The sequence below is a fragment of the Panthera leo genome, chromosome F3 (assembly GCF_018350215.1).
Source record: "Panthera leo isolate Ple1 chromosome F3, P.leo_Ple1_pat1.1, whole genome shotgun sequence".
Taxonomy (NCBI): domain Eukaryota; kingdom Metazoa; phylum Chordata; class Mammalia; order Carnivora; family Felidae; genus Panthera; species Panthera leo.
The window spans coordinates 66,791,793-66,808,599 of NC_056696.1; the positions used below are offsets into that span (position 1 = coordinate 66,791,793).

The 16,807-nt window shown below is 56.3% G+C and overlaps 1 protein-coding gene across 1 annotated transcript; it reads left to right on the top strand.

Annotated features, from left to right (window-relative positions):
* Positions 1 to 248: 248 nt before the first annotated feature.
* Positions 249 to 4,354, top strand: LOC122212192 (ETS translocation variant 3-like protein). Its single transcript, XM_042925927.1, has 5 exons — positions 249 to 306; positions 427 to 664; positions 864 to 1,050; positions 1,381 to 1,501; positions 3,876 to 4,354. Exons 1-5 carry the CDS (start codon positions 249 to 251, stop codon positions 4,352 to 4,354), a joined length of 1,083 nt encoding a protein of 360 aa, XP_042781861.1.
* Positions 4,355 to 16,807: the final 12,453 nt, after the last annotated feature.

Below are 16,807 nucleotides of genomic sequence, written 5' to 3' on the forward strand. Positions count from 1 at the left end.
CCTCTGCCTTCCTGGTGCATCCATATAAGTGGTCCCAGCCCCGGGTCTGCCCCTGGCCGGGGAGGACGTCCCCAGAGGAGGCCGGGCCCTGCCTTCCGTGCCTGCCACCTGGTCCCCTGCCTCAGGGCCCCTCGTCCTTGTCATCCTCCTCTCTGTCCTCTTTTCTTTGCCTCATTCTTCGCCTCCCTCCTAAGCAGTGACCGGCTCCCCCAGGCCCAGACGCGGCCCTCGCGGCCCCAGAGGCGACCATGCACTGTGGCTGCGGGGCCCAGGGCGTCCCTGTCGCGGGCAGCTCCTGGATCTCAGGTGAGCCTCTGCCAGGCCGCCCGGCCCGCCGTCGAGGCCCAGCCGCAGAGGGGCGGCCCCGGGGGGCGGGGTTGCCCCCCTCCCCCCGCAGCGCTGTGGCACTCACGCCCCTCCCCCCAGGCTTGGCCTTCCCGGACTGGGCCTACAAAGCCGAGTCGTCCCCGGGCTCCCGGCAGATCCAGCTGTGGCACTTCATCCTGGAGCTGCTGCAGAAGGAAGAGTTCCGCCACGTCATCGCCTGGCAGCAGGGGGAGTACGGCGAGTTTGTCATCAAGGACCCGGACGAGGTGGCCCGCCTCTGGGGCCGCAGGAAGTGCAAGCCACAGATGAATTACGACAAGCTGAGCCGGGCCCTCAGGTGGGAAGGGGCGGCCAGGCGGCCAGAGAGGCCAGGGCTCAAAGACGGGGCTGTGGGTGCTGGCAGCCCCGCCCCCCCGCCCCCCCCCCACCCCCCCCCCACCCGAGGCTGGTGGGGCGCCCAGTGGCTCCCCAGGCTCGCCGGCCGGGGGAGGGGCGTGGCCGGCTCAACTCTGCGTTCTCAACCTCGGAATCCGCAGGTATTACTACAACAAGAGGATCCTGCACAAGACCAAAGGCAAAAGGTTCACGTACAAGTTCAACTTCAGCAAGCTGATTGTCGTCAACTACCCTCTGTGGGAGGTGCGGGCACCACCTTGCCCCCTGCTGCTGGGGGCCCCTGCCCTGTTTCGGCCAGCCCTGGTGCCCATGGGCACGCACGGCGAGGTAGGCAGGAGGCGGCCCCCCCCTCCCCTCCGCCCAGGAGGACCCCAGCCCTCCTCTCTGCCTCGGGGGCCCCGGCGGTGGCCAGTGGTCTTCTCCCACTGCTTTCTGGTCCCCCAGCGCCCCGGGGTGGGGGGGGCAGGGCCATCACCCTGAAACACCTTCAGGGGGTGCAGCCTGCGCCTGGGGGCGAGGGTGGTTCCTGCGGGACCCCTCCAGCGGGAGGACCCCAGGGAAGGGGGCGGGGTCTCAGGGAGGAGCCTGGGCATGAACCGGGGAACGCAGGCCGCCGGCCAGCCCACGCCACCCTCACTCCTGCTTCTCCCTCCCCAGCTCCCGCACAGCGCGCTGCTCGCCCGTGGGGCCACAGTGGAGCAGCTGGCCGGGCAGCGGACCCCCCGAGGGCCGCCAGAGGCCTCTGAGGATAAGAAGGGGAGCGGCAGCAGTGCCCCCCGTGAGTGCTCGGGCCCGGGGAGGGCCCAGGGGACTGCAAGTGGGACCCTCCTGGCTGAGCCCATGGGCCAGAGGCTTGAGACGGGGACAATAAAGTCATTCGTTCATTCAACAAACTGAGCCCCAGCTATTCCCTAGGTGTGGGGGCGCAGAGGGGCTGGACGGCCCTCCAGATGCTCAGAGAATGGAGGGAGTAGAGGAGGGACAGTCAGCGAGTGGTGTGGAGAGACTCAGGGAAGCGCCAGGCGCTACGGGAATGCGGAGATGAGCGGGCATCCCGGAGGAGGAGGCCCCTGCCCCCGGTGAGGCAGTGCCCAGGCAGAGGGAATGGCGTTTGCAAGGCAGGGAGTTGTGAGCAAAGGTAGGACCCAAGGCAAGAGTTGTGAGCTGAGGGACCCAGTGACTGGCCGTGGTCAGAGAGTGAGGGGTGGAGCTGGGTTGGAGGGGGCGTGTGGCGGGTACCGGCAGGCTTGGGAGGACCATCTAGGCAGAGGGTGACGGGACCAGAACGAAGCACGGGCGGCAGGTGGAGAAGGAGGCTCTGCACAAGGAGGAGGGAGAAGAGCACGGCAAGCAGAGAGAAACAGTGCGTGCAAAGGCCCTGGGGCAGGAAAGAGGGACTAGGAAAGGCCAGCGTGGCAGCACTGGCGATCCCAGGGGGAGTCGGTGGAAATGTAGGCAGAGGTCAGCTCTCCCAGGGCTGTAAACAGCGAAGTGACAAAACCAGACTGTCCGTGAGGAAGATCACGGACACGCCTGAGCAGCCTGAGGCTTCACACAGACGGCTCAGACCTGCCCCTCCTCTCCGGGCGACTTCACGGGAGAGAGACCCCGGGCCTTAGCCTTGTCCCCAGAGCCAGGCACCTCTGGGCCCCAGGGTGCAGCCGAGGCTGTGGGCGAGGGTGGCCCAGGGCCTGCTGGGACCCGCTCGGCCACCGGTCTGGCCCCTGGAGAGAGACAGCGCCTGCAGGGCACCCCTGTGTTCCTACCCCTACCCCCCTCCTGGCTCCAGAAGTGCCCCGCACGGAGCTTTCTCTTTGGGGAACCGCGAGGGGGAAAGAGTGTCCCCGGCGAGCCCCAGCTTGGAGTGGGCCGTCTGCACCGTCCTGCCCTCTGTGGGGACACACATGCACACAAACACACACACACACACACACACACACACACACACACACGAGCTGCCTGGCTGAAGTCATCTGAAGGCTGTGCAGGCCCCTCACCCCACCTCCACTCCGGGCACTGGTGCCAAGAGAGGATGCTTCTGGGTGGAAAAGTAGCCAGGCCTGCGAACCGGAGGCAGAGGCTGCAGGCCAGGTGCTGGGAGTGGTGGGGGGGGGGGGGGGGGACGGACACTCAGACCGTCTCCTTCACCTGCTCCTCAGCCCCCATCTGATGTCCGAGGGCGGATGCAGCCCCAGACCCAGGGAGAAGGGCAGTGACCCCGGGGGACGGCTCGGGGTCACCTTTGCCTCATGCAGGACCCTGTCCACTGGTTTCCCTTCGTGGGTCCGACTTCAGAACCATCGTTCCTTCCGAATACGTCGGGCGTGTTAAATAATAACTAATTCGCCTTTCTGGTTTTCATTCACTACAGCCCCACCGATGTGATGACATTACTCTTCTAGGTCGATGATGTGGCCTTGCTAAGAGAGGACTCGAGGGGTCGGAGTTGGGCTTTTGGAAATAAGGACAGTGCCGGGAGGTTGTGCTAGTCGCCCCGAGCCCCGGCCCCCGCCCGGGGTTTTGGGCGCCGGGTTGCAGGATGCCCGCAGGGCCAGAGGATCTGGAAGGAGGGGCGGAGGGAAGGATCCTGGGGGAGCAGGCCAGGGCCCAGCCGGCCGAGAAGGCGAGGCCGGGCCCCCCACGCGCTGGCCTCCCACTTGACCTTCGCCAGCAGAGGGGCCTGTACAGATGAGGAGACCGGGGCCTGGATTTCAGGGACAAGCTTGGGGCCACAGGCTAGAGCCAGAGCCCTGTGCTACAGAGAGTGCAGACAGGACTCACTGAGTCCCAGGAGACAGTGTCCTCACCCAGTCATCCCACACGCTCGTCCTGAGCTCTTAGGAGGCACCAGGCGGGTCCAGGGGACGGCGATACAGGCGCGGTTCTAGTCCGCACAGAGCCAGGGGCACAGACATTCTGGGGGTAACCACGCTTATCGGGCCAAGGGCCCAGGAGGAGAGGGGCGGGAGCCACAAGGGGGACCCCCAGGCTGACCTGTCTCGCCCCCAGGGAATAGACCCGAAACAAAGGAAACAGGATGGGGCACAGCAGGGAGAGGAAGTTTCCAGCAAGAGGAAAAGGAAATAGGAAGTAGGTGGAGAAGGGAGATCCCTCCTGACCCTCCCTCTCTCTCTCTCTCTCTCTCTCCCCAGGCCTTGGCTCTCTCCCAGCCCCCTGCCAGCTTGGCCCTTGCTGCCTTCTGGGGAGCCCCCGAGAGGAGCTGCTGGGTCTGGCCTCCTCGGCCCCTCCTCTCCTGCCTTCCCTCCCTTCCGACTGGACCCGCCTCTCAGGGACCTTCCTGCCCCCTGTCCCCCCAGAGCGGCTGATCCCGGGGACCTCCAAGCCAGACACCCTGCTGCCGGGGCCCGGCTGTCCCCCAGCGACCCACCACTTTCCGGGGCTCCCCCTGTTGGCTGGGCTGGGACAGGGGGCCGGCGAGAGGATCCGGCTTTTGCCCCTGAGGCCCCCGGGGCTGGAGGTAAAGCCCTATCCCATGATGGGGGCAAGGGGACGCCCGGACCCCAGGGAGGGCTTCTCCTCAGAGATACACAGACCCAAAGCCGGGGAAGAAAGCCCCGTGTCCCCCCATCTGGAGAACTTCAAGGCAGTGTGGCCCTTGGATCCTCCTTAACTGGGGAGAAGAGGGGAAGTGGGGGGTCCCCCAAAGTCCATGCCTCCTCCCGTGTGTTTCCTTTCTGGCTTTGCGCCTTCCCTGGCCTGGAAACAGGTTTCAATTGCAGGAGGCTTTGAAGGGGAGGAGTTGGACAAAAGGGGGTGGGGGGCATGCCGGGGGGGGGGGGGTACTGAGGCAGGGTGACCCTCCCCTCCCCTCCCACCAAATTATGACTCAGATTAAGGAGGCATCCTTAGCCTCAGCTGTCCTCAAAGGAGATGAGCATACAGATTCTGTCGCTTGAGCGCCCCCAGCCCCACCTGCCCACATGACGGAGAAAGCGAGCATCTGGGGAGCCCCTGCCCCCTCGTCCGGGCTGAGGCCCCGGTCTCTCTCCTGCCCCTCCGTGCGCTTCGTCCTCGGCCCTCTGGTCTCTGTGACCCTGGGAGCTCCTGTCCTGCGCGGGTACTTCCTACAAGCCACCATTTCCCCCAAGATACCAGGCAGTGGGGCAGGGAGGACCCGGCCTCCTCAGCTCTGTAATTCTCCCCGCGAATAAAACACCCTTGGCCAACCACACTCGGCTGACCGTCCCACCGCGTCCCCGCTGCCCTGAGCTGCTGTGGGGCTACACGTCACCCCAGACTCTCCCGGGGGGGGGGGGGGGGCAGGGGACAGGGTGCTGCCATCATCCCCCAGAGAGAGAGGCTGGCAGACGACGTGGTCCGGAGCCACCTGTGCCGCGTGGGGACCAGCCTCAAGGACAGAGCCCGAGCAGAGCGGGGCCTGCCATGGACCTGTGAGCAGAGCCAAGGGGGCAGCGGGTGAAGGGGGCCCTTCCTCTGTCCCCAGCCCTCAGAATGACCAGAGGAGCTGAGGAAGCATGGGGCAGCCAGGGGAGGGGGCCGTGTGGGGGAGGGGCTTTTGCCCAATGAAGGAAAAGCCAACAGGGCAGAATGTTCCAGGAGCCAAGACGAGTGAACCGCATCGCTCTCCTGTCTCTGGGCCACCGATTACAGGTTTAGGACTCGTCTCCACTTCCTGTCTAGGATATGAGGAGGCACAGGGGTCCCCGTGTGTGTGTGTGTGTGTGTGTGTGTGTGTGTGTGTCTGCACTGGGCTTGGGGGTCCGTGCATTTTGCTTTCTGCCACCTGCTGTCCTTCCTTGCAACAGATGCCTGGTGGCCTCGAACGGAATGGGGGAAGAGAGGCCCAGAGCAGGGCGGGGCCGGGCCCTCACCCCGGGGAACCCTGGATACAGGCCCCGGGGTCTCCCTCCCAGGAGCTATCCGGGGGTCCGTGAAAACCCACTTCTCACTTGCTCCCAAGGCACAGGCAGATCCCCAGCCCAGCAGGAAGGAGGAACCACCAGCCCCGGGCCTGCCCCTCACCTTGCCTGGTTTGGGAGACAAACCAGGTCTCCTCTGGCACAAGGAACTGGCTCGCGCTGTCATGCGGCCTGGGCCCTGTTCAGAGAGGCCACCCCCCCCCCCCCACCGCCCCGCCTCGACAGGGTCCTGTACTGAGGACCCCATGTACCCTCTGCAGGGCACATGGTGGGTGAACCCGGGACACGGCCACCGCGGGTCCAGAGGACATAAACTCCCAGGGCGCGTGCCCTGCTCTGCTCTGCATAAACCATTTTCTCAACCTTGACAGTGCGGACATTTGGGGCTGCCTCGTCTTCCCTTCTGGGAGCTGTCCTGTGCGTTCCAGGATGCTTAGGACATCCCCGGCCTCCAGCGGCACCCCCCCCCCCCCCCCAGCAGACGCAGTGAACTGTCCCCAGGGGGAGGAAACTGTCCCTGGTTGAGAGTGGCTTCAGTAAGTCCAGATGTTCTGGCAAAGCTGGGCGCTGCGCTGTGCCAGCACAGGAAGTATGAGGGTTCCATGGTGCGAGGGCGCCCTCTGGTGGCCAGGGCCTCCACCGACGCCCGGCGTCGGGGGAGGACTAGGTGTGAGGTGACGCGCACCTTGGGGTCTTCTCAGATTAGGGATTCGCAATTTCACATTGTGAAACCCTCCCACTTCAACCCCCCTTTGCTGATCACGGAGGAGCCCCCGAAGGCTCCACAGGCCTCATGTGACAGCAGACAGCAGGCGAGCGGCTCCTTTGGGACAATCGAGTACAGCCATCAACCCTGGACCTCACGCTCCCTGGCCGCCTGTGGCCGGAAGGGCACAGAGTGGATACTCAGCCCTCCTCCAGCAGCAGCGGGAACCAGGACGAGACGCGCAGAGTCAGTGCGCCAACCATCCTTCCTCCTGGACGCTCCGTCGCACCAAAAACAGGGACACTCGTGGGTTCGGGCAGGCTGAGGAATCCCATACCCGAGCTTCACGAAGGCTAGACTGTTGGGAGCCGGAAGGGACCTTTGCGATCACGGCCCAGAGAGAGAGGAAGACACCTGCCCCAAGTCACACGTGTGGAGGGGCCACGTGTAAAATCAAAGTCCCCCAGGTATCAGGGACCGTTCGTCCCACCTCACCACAATCACGTGGACTGAGAGCTTAAGACGCCCCCGAATCCCTTGGAAACGAGAGCGTATTACCTATGGAGAAGGAAATTTTACGCCGTTCCTGCGTGATTTTTACTATGGCCGCGGTGGGATTCGACAGCAAAAGCGAGCCATTTGCTGCCCTGAGTTGTCAGTGGCGGTGAGGTCCTTCCCTCCCCTCCCCCTCTTCGTCCCTAATGAGGACCCTGCCCAAGAGCGGGGGTAAACGTTCAAGCACCGCGGGTGTTACGTACACACACACGTGTGCGCGCTCACACGTACGCACACGTACGTACGTAACTCAACAAACGCTTTTTTTTTTTAACGTTTATTTATTTTTGAGACAGAGAGAGACAGAGCATGAACGGGGGAGGGTCAGAGAGAGAGGGAGACACAGAATCGGAAACAGGCTCCAGGCTCTGAGCTGTCAGCACAGAGCCCGACGCGGGGCTCGAACTCACGGACCGTGAGATCATGACCTGAGCCGAAGTCGGACGCTTAACCGACCAAGCCACCCAGGTGCCCCAACAAACGCTTCTTAAACACCTGCTCTGCGCCAAGCACCGTGCTGCCAGGTGCTGTGGCTCAGGCAACCGCCCTTGAGATACTTTCCTCTGTGAACGTCGGAGCCCCGGACGCCAGGGGGGAGCCGAGAAAGGAGGAGGGTCTTGGGGTGAACCGGGGAGGGGACGGGGCCTTGGCAGTCACTGCGGGAGCTCCGAGTGTGGCGTGCCTGGGTGGCAAGCTTCTTCCTAATGTTCAACACCTAATTTAAAGATCAACTTTGTGGGGCGCCCGGGGCACTCGGTCGGGTAAGCGTCCGACTCCGGCTCAGGTCGTGATCTCGCGGTCGGTGAGTTCGAGCCCCGCGTCGGGCTCTGTGCCGACAGCTTGGAGCCTGGAGCCTGTTTCGGATTCTGTGTCTCCCTCTCTCTCTCTGACCCTCCCCGTTCATGCTCTGTCTCTCTCTGTCTCAAAAATAAATAAACGTTAAAAAAAAATTTTTTTAAATACCTAAAAGTAAATCTTAACGCATTTCTCTTTTTTTAATGACTTTTTTTTTTTTTTTTGAGTTATTTACTTATTTCGAGGAAGGGAACGAGCAAGGGAGGGGCAGAGAGAGAATCCCACGCGGGCGTCACGATGCCAGCGCACAGCCCAATGCGGGGGCTCGAACCCACAAACGGTGAGCTCGCGACCTGAGCCGAGATCAAGAGCTGGCGGCTTCACCCGCTGAGCCACCCGGGCGCCCCCGGGAGGCGTTTCTAATCCCCGCACACAGTCAGGCGACATGTGCCAACGGCTTGTAAAGTCATCAAAACACATCCCATGTCCGTGATCGCTTTTCTGCGTGTTACTTCATAAACAGCTCACCTCGCACTCGGAGCCCAGGTTGGCCCGCTCGCCACGGCCGACCGTTGGGTCACGCGGCCCCGACCTGTATTTAAGCATTAGCCTTTCCGTGGCCTTCTGGGTTGTTCCTCTTTCTTTGCTTTGTCAACACAATGGTTTCAAAACCTTTGTCCCAAGTTGCCTTGTTTATTTTTTCTTTTTTGACTTAATTCCTCGAGATACCTCCTCGGGAATGAAATTACTGACTCAAAAACCATGACATTTGAATGGCTTTAGATGCGCACTGCCCAACCGTCCTCAGGAAGGGTTGTAATAGTTTTGAAAGCCACATCTCCGCACCACTCGCTAGGCACCGTGTTGTGTCTCCCGCGAGGCCTACGGCAGCTGGCGGGGGGCGGGGGGGGGTTGGTCATCACGCTTCACGGATGAGAACAGCAGGTGTAGACGGGCCAGCCAGCTCAGGGCCGAGCCGGGGTGCACTTGGCAGCGGGCTCCACGGCCCGTGCCCCGCCCCCCCCCCCAGGCCGGGCCAAGAGGGTCAACTCAACTGCAAAGGACGGGCTCTCCCCGCCGGGCCCCACCCGTCTCAGTGAGAGAAGTCTGTTCCATCTCTGCCCTCGTCTTCGGTGGGTCTTCAGTCAACGGTGACGGCGATCGAACGTTTGACCGCTGTCTTGCTGTTTTTAATCTGTACGAATACAATATCTAAAAGACGTGTTAGGGGCGCCCGGCTGGCTCTGTCGGTGGAGCGTTGGACTCTTGCTCTCCGGGGTGTGTGAGCCCCACACTGGGTGTGGAGATGACTGAAGAATAAAATCTTCTGGGGGGCGCTTGGTGTGGCTCAGTCGGTTAAGTGTCCTACTTCGGCCTAGGTCATGATCTCGCCGTTCCTGAGTTTGAGCCCCGAGTCAGGCTCTGTGGGGACAGCTCGGCTGTGTTCTGCCCCTCCCCCGCACATGCTCTGTCTCTCTCCGTCTCAAAAATGAATGAAACAGGGGTGCCTGGGTGGCGCAGTCGGTTAAGCGTCCGACTTCAGCCAGGTCACGATCTCACGGTCCGTGAGTTCGAGCCCCGCGTCGGGCTCTGGGCTGATGGCTCGGAGCCTGGAGCCTGTTTCCGATTCTGTGTCTCCCTCTCTCTCTGTCCCTCCCCCGTTCATGCTCTGTCTCTCTCTGTCCCAAAAATAAAATAAACGTTGAAAAAAAAAATTAAAAAAAAAAAAAAAATGAATGAAACATTAAAAATTAAAAAAAAAAAACTCAAATAAAATAAAATCTTCTAAGGGATGCCTGGGTGGCTCAGTCGGTTAAGCGTCTGACTTCGGCTCAGGTCACGATCTCACAGTTCGTGAGTTCGAGCCCCGCATGCGGCTCTGTGCTGATGGCTCAGAGCCTGGAGCTGCTTCGGATTCTGTGTCTCCCTCTCTCTCTGCCCCTCCCCCAACTGTGCTCTCCCGCTCGCGCACTCTCTCTCTTTCTCGCTCAAAAATGAATAAACATTAAAAAATTAAAACAATAAAAAATTAAATAAAAAATTGAAATATAAAAAGAAGCCCTCCCTTTATGGGGGCTGAGAGCTGTCGTTTCCATTTGAAATGTTAACACAATAGCTACTGGGTACTCTTTGTTTTTCCTTCAGCGCCCTGTGCTTCTGGCCTCAGCCCCTGGGTCCTGTGGTTGGGCCAGAGGTTTTGCCTCCCAGCAGGTGAGCCCCAAACAGCCCACCGGGAACCTGGAAAGGAAGCCGGCAGGGGGTGGGGGGCGGGGGTGGGTAGCAGTCCAGCCATCCCAGGTCCCCAGGCATCCGGTGTGCTGAGTCGCCAGAACAGCAAAGCCGGCGTATCCAGGCCTGTGCGGTCCATCCCGTCCCACTCACCCCCACTCCCCTGCTGAGGGCTGATGGAGAGACCCCTGCGCCTGCAGGGACCCCGGCCCACCCCACCTCTCCCGGAGCTCCCAGGCCGGCGGCAGTGGCTCCCTAAATCTTCCCTCTCTCCCATCCCACCCAGTCGTCCTCGGTCCTCCAGGTGCCCCAGGTCGTCCTCCGTCCTCCAGGTGCTCCGAGTGGTCCTCTGCCCTTCCTGCCAGACCCTCCCTTCCCTTCCCGCTGACTCTTTCCCCCAGTCTCCCCAGCGACGCGGCTCCCCCCACCTCCCCGCACCTTCACGGCCGGGCCAGGCAGCACCATCCCTTTTGGCAAACCTACTCAGTGACGGGGCCACGCCTGAGAAGCACGCAGCTGAGGAGTCCACGGCTGCGTCCAGAAAGGGGCGGGGCTGTGTTTTTTCCGTGACTTCCATGTTCCATTGGATCACACTTTGGTCCTTATCGTGTTCAGCCCCTCCCTGCATCCACCACCCTTGACGACTTTTATTCCATTAGTTGCCAAGATCGATCCCTCCGCAGGTCTCCCTCCCATCCCTAAGATGTTCCTTTTCTTTAAAAAAAATTTTTTTTAATGTTTGTTTATTTTTAAGAGACAGAGAAACAGAGCATGAGCAGGGGAGGGACAGAGAGAGAAGGAGACACAGAATCCGAAGCAGGATCCAGGCTCTGAGCCGTCGGCACAGAGCCCGATGCGGGGCTCGAACTCACGAAGCGCAAGATCATGACCTGAGCCGAAGTCGGACGCTTAACCGACTGAGCCACCCAGGCGCCCCAGTAAGGTGTTCCTTTTCAAACTCCATTCTGGGGTCCCCTATACACGCCCACCTCCAGGGCTCTCCACAGACCCCACCACAGCCCTGCTAAACCTGCCCTCGATTCCTGGGTGGTTTCAGTTCTGTCCTGTCTCCCCGCCTTGGCTGCCACCTAAATGCTGACCGTGCCCACGTCTGCACAGCCAGCCATACCTCTGACCCGAGCTCCAGGCTCATCGGTCCGCCTGCCCACCGCCTGGACGTCCCACAGGCACCTCGAATGTGTCGTGTCCCAAGTGGAGCTCTCTGTCCCAATACCCAGGGCTGCCTCTCACGCCCCTTGCCTTTCTGTTTCTTGCTTTAGTTAATGGCACCACAAAATATCCACTTACACCCAGGGAGAAGCTCGGGGGTCAGGCTGTCCCGCCTTTCCCCTCACCTCCTACACCCTTTCAGTCATCAGATCCTACCAGTTTACCAGTTTTCCCTCCTAAACATTTCTCGAATCTATCCTTTTCTGGATGATCCTATGCTGACCTGGTTAGGCTCTGACCAGCCCATAGAAAGCCCACCCTCCACATCCCATACATTTCTGTTCAAAATGCCGATCTGACCACGTGACTTAAAACCCTTCTGTGGCTCTCCTGAAAGGAAAAAAAAAAGTCCTCTGTGCCCCCAGTGATGGTAACTTATCTGTACAATAATGTCACTTAAAGAGACAGAGACATGGGAATGCAAACTGGTGCAGCCGGTTTGGAAAACAGGATGGAGGTTCCTCAAAAAACTAAAAATAGAACTATCCCACGACCCAGCAATGGCACTACTAGGCATTTATGCACGGGATACAGGTGGGCTGTTTCGAAGGGACACATGCACCCCCATGTTTACAGCAGCACTGTCGACAACAGCCAAAGGATGGAAAGAGCCCAAATGTCCCTCGATGGATGAGTGGATAAAGAAGATGTGGTCTATATATACAAGGGAGTATTACTCGGCAATCAAAAAGAATGAAATCTGCCATTTGCAACTACGTGGATGGAACTGGAGGCTATGATGCTAAGTGAAATTAGTCAGAGAAAGACAAAAATCCTATGTCTTCACTCATATGAGGACTTTAAGAGACAAAACAGATGAACATAAGGGAAGGGAAAAAAAATAATATAAAAACAGGGAGGGGGACGAAACAGAAGAGACTCATAAATATGGAGAACAAACTGAGGGTTACTGGAGGGGGTGTCGGGGGGGATGGGCTAAGTTCCCCGGTGTTTGGCAGGCGTGTGACAACTCACCTCTACCGCCACTCTCCGTTAGAACTTCTGCTAACCCCCTCTTCACGCCACCTGGAGGGAAGAACCAAGTCCTCTATTCTCTGTGCGGTGGCTGACACCATTAAAGCGGCGCTCCTCAGCACCAACTCATCATAAACACAAAGGCAAATGCAAACACTGAAACCAACTGGCAACTTAAGTCATAGAGCGCCTCCCGGATAATCCAAAACATGATTAGCTCATTTGTTTGTTATCTTATCACTAAAAGTAAGACCCAAAAGTTAACCTTTCCGCAGAAGTTTCATGGACTTTGGCTTGAAACCTACAGAACCGAGTCAGAGTTCCAGAAAGAGCCAGGAGCTCCCCACTGCACCCGACACAAACACTCAGAGCCACGTCTGTAGCCATTCCCCGCCATCCACTTGACATCCCAGTGGAAACAAATTGCTTGCGCCTCTGGGCTTTTGCATGCCTCCTCATCCCCCTGACTGAAAGGCCCTGTTTTGCCCACTTCTGAAGCTAACTCCTCCTCATCTTTTAGAATTTCACTCAGAAGCTCATCCTGAACCCTCAGGCGGGATCCAACAGGATTTGTCCGAGCTTGCCCCCGGACCAGGCAGCACGGAAACACGGCCACCAGACTAAACCCCAGGCTCCCTGCAGCAGTGGAGGGAAGCCCTCACCGTGGCTGAGCCGTACAGCTTGCCGCGATGATTGTTTGTGACCTTGGACGTGCCATTTCACCACCTAGGACCTCAGCTGCCTCAACTGCGACGCAGGAACAATACAGATAAACTGGCCCAGGTGAAAAGTATAGGCAAACTTGATGCGGCCTGGGCTCAAAGCAAAATATTAGAAGCAACCCAATGGCCACAAATTACACAGATTAGGGCCCATCCATAGAATGGAATCTCATGCACAGACAGAAAGAAAGAGGAAGCTCTCTGTGTACGGATGTGGAAACACCTCTGAGATTTGTATTGGGAGGGAGTAGGGACATAGCAGTGTCCGTGGGATGTTATCATTTGTCTGTGAAAGGGGGGAGGGAATGCATATTCACATTTTCTTGCTTCTGCACTAAAATGTCCGGAAAGGTAGACAAGCACTAATCACAGAGGTTACCGTTAGCGAGAAGGAAGTGGGTGGGTGGTGGGCACAGGTGACAGATTTTTCACCGCACAGACTTTATGTTCATGATTTTAAAGTGTATTTCTTTATTTTGAGAGAGAGAGCGCGCGGGGGGTGGGCAGAGAGAGAGGGAGACAGAGTCCCAAGCAGGCTTCATGCGGTCAGCACCGAGCCCACATCGGGGCTCGATCCCACCGACTGCGAGATCATGACCTGAGCCAAAACCCAGAGTCGGACGCCCCACCAACCGAGCCACCCAGGCGCCCCACGTTTATGATTTTTAAACTACAAGATTGTTATTAGTTATATAAAAAGTAAATGAATTTAAGAGCAAACGGTAATATTGCTGCCATGGCCACATCTCGGGATCAAGCGGGGAAACCAAACAAAATCTGCAAAAGCACGTGCCGTGGTCGGAAAGCGTGGAGCGACGGCAGCATTTGTGTGGTGAAGTGACTACCCTCCGGGGTCACATGCCTGCCCTTCTCTATCCCTGCACCCCTCCCGCCCACTCACCGGGAGGACCAAGCTGCCATGTGACAGAGGGACGTGGGGAGGCTGCAATTCAGGAAAGGACAGCTGGGCACATGATCTCGTGCCTGCTTGTATTATGGCGGGCGGGTCCCACGTGCAAACCCTCCCCCCCAAGAGCCTTCCTCCCACCCTCCCTTCCCACAGCTCAGTCCCACCCAGACCTTCTCGTGGGCCCCCGCACAATCGTGACCTTCCTTACTCAGTTGGACGTTCTCCCAGGAGCCTCGAGGCCGCCCAACAGCAGGTCCCCACAGAGATACTGGGTGCTGAGTCCTGAGATCCTGGGTGAGCTAGCTCAGGATGAGTCACTTCGGATGGGCTTCCCGCCTCTTGTCCCTCTTGCTTCAAAGAAACTGGAAGGGTGAGGGCGCCTGGCTGGCTCAGAGCACATGACTCTTGATCTCAGGGTCATGAGTTTGAGCTCCATGTTGGGTGTAGAGATTACTTAAAACTTAAAAAAAAAAAAAAAAAAAAAACAGAACTGGAAGGGAAGAATGCCAACGTTGGCTTCTGGAGAGCAGGCAGGTGCCATGGAAATAACACCCCAGCAATGCCCACAGGAAGGGTCTTCTGTGAAATTCTACGCTGAGTCCTACTTGGTTCAAGGAACGGCCGGAAAGACCCTAATCATGAAATGATTAGACACATGGATTTTGGTCATGTGTCTATTCATTCAACAAATATTTCCTGAGTGCCTACTAAGTGCCAGGTGCTGGGCTAGATAATGGCATGCTGGTAAACAGGCTGTCCAAAAACAAAAATTAAAAGGCCCTGATTTTTTTTGTTTTGAGTAGTTCCACACCCAATGGGGGGCTCGAAGTCATGACCTCAAGATCAAGAGTCACATGTTCCACCAAATGAGCCTGCCAGACACCCCAAAAAAGCCCTGATTTAAAGCATCTGTAACGACCATGGTGTGAATACTCCCACTATGGTCCACATCAGCTGTAGGACGTCACTGAATGTGGAACTGGGAGGAGAGAGGCACACCTGGTTCTCGTCGGCACAGGCTGGCTGCAGCACGCCACCAGATGACGAGCAAAACACACGGACTCTACCTTCATGAGCGCGTGGCATAATAACTAACGTTTCCTGAGTGTTCGCTGTGCGCCAGATAATATTCTAGTAACTTCGTCATTATAAACCGTTAAGTTGTCACGACAAACCCTACATGGCGAGTTTTATCATCTGATAACAGGAAACGGCACACATAGTCTCGACGTGTAACTTGAAGTGGGAAGCCAACAGACACGGTACTGGAATAAACTATCGACAAGGGGGCAGGGGCAGGATATGATGACCGGGGCAGAATCTCTCCCCGCCTGGGTACCTTAATGAGTACGCACAGGAGGGCCGCATGCTACCCTGTTCACCCATCCCACTGGTTAAGCCACTGAAATTTGGGGATTGTTATGCTAGCTAGAATCATCCTGGGACAAATATTTTCAGTTGGTGGCAAGTATTCGTATTTGTCACACGGAGGCCATCGTTCCACGGTTTTCTGATTTCCACGGTTGAACGTTGAGAAGTCAGCCATCAGTATAAATGTTGCCACTTTTACAGACAGCGGGGTTTTTCTCTAGTCCCTTAAAAACATCTTCCTGTGCAATGATTTTAATAGGCATCCCTAACATACAAAGAATAGGGGCGCCTAGGTGGTTCAGTCGGGTAAGCCTCTGGCTCTTGGTTTCAGCTCAGGTCCTGATCTCATGGTTCGTGGCTTCGGGTTCTGGGTTGACAGCTTGGAGCCTGCTTAGGAGTCTCTCTCTCTCTCTCTCTCTCTCTCTCTCTCTCTCTCTTTCTCTCTCTCTCTCTCTCTCCCACGCTCTCTGCCCCTCCCCCACTCAGTGCTCTCTGTCTCTCTCAAAATAAGTAAATAAAAACATTAAAAATAAATAAATAAAATAAAACACAAGAGATAACTATGTTTAACATAACCACAATACCATTATCATATCAAGAGTATTAGCAATGGTATTACTAGTATATCAATATACTCTTATCAATAATTCCTAATATCCAGTGATCTAATGTCTAAATTGACTCACAAACGCCATATGCTTTTTTAAACGTTTTAGCAATTTGTTTCTTTGAATCAGTATCCATAAGGCCCACATATTACGATTGCTTGGTATGATTTTTAAAATCTCGTAATCTACAGGTTCCCCATACACACACACATACAAACACACACACAAAATCTATATATAAGATATAGATTTTATATATATATATCTACACATATATATATATATGTGTAGATATATATACTTTGATATATTTCATCAGTTTCTGTGGTTTTCCTCAAATAGATTTGGTATATACTTTGTTAGATTTTTTTGTTTTTGTTTTTTTATTTTTTACGTAGGCTCCACACCCAACATGGGGCTCAAACTCACAACCCTGAGCCCAAGAGTCACATGCTCCACTGACGGAACCAGCCAGCTGTCCCTATTTTGTTAGATTTATACTTAAGTATCTCATTTTGGGGAGTGCTATTTGAAATGGTAATGTGTTTTTAATTTCAGATTTCACTAGTTCATCGCCAATATATAGAAAAGCAACTGACTTTTGCATATTAGCCTCATTTTCTGCAACTTTTCTCTAATCTCTTATTAAGTTACAGGAATTTTTGTTGACTCTGATTTTCTACATAGATGATCGTGTCATCTACAAAGTTTTATTTACCTCTTCCCAATCTGTATCCTTTTTACTTCTTTTTCTTATTACATTAGCTAGAATTTCCAGTATAATATTGAAAAGGAGAGGTGAGAGGAGACATCCTTGTCATGTTATTGATCTTAGTGGGAAAGTTTCGAGTTTCTCACCAAAAGTATGATGTTAGCTATAGGATTTTTGTAGATGTTCTTTTATCGAGTTGAGGAAGTTCTCTATTCCTAGATTAAGAGGTTTTTTTTTTTATCATGAATGGTTGTTACATTCATGTCAAATGTTTTTTTCTACACCTATTGATATGATCATATAATTTTTCTTCTTTAGGCTGTTGATATGATGGATCACATTCATTGATTTTTGAATGTTGAATCAGTGT

What these genes read in the sequence shown, in the direction of transcription:
- LOC122212192 (XM_042925927.1), top strand. Translation starts at nt 249, where the DNA reads ATGCACTGTGGCTGCGGGGCCCAGGGCGTCCCTGTCGCGGGCAGCTCC. An exon ending in AAGCTGAGCCGGGCCCTCAG is followed by an intron (nt 665 to 863) that starts GTGGGAAGGGGC and finishes CGGAATCCGCAG; the next exon opens with GTATTACTACAACAAGAGGA. An exon ending in GAGCGGCAGCAGTGCCCCCC is followed by an intron (nt 1,502 to 3,875) that starts GTGAGTGCTCGG and finishes CTCTCTCCCCAG; the next exon opens with GCCTTGGCTCTCTCCCAGCC.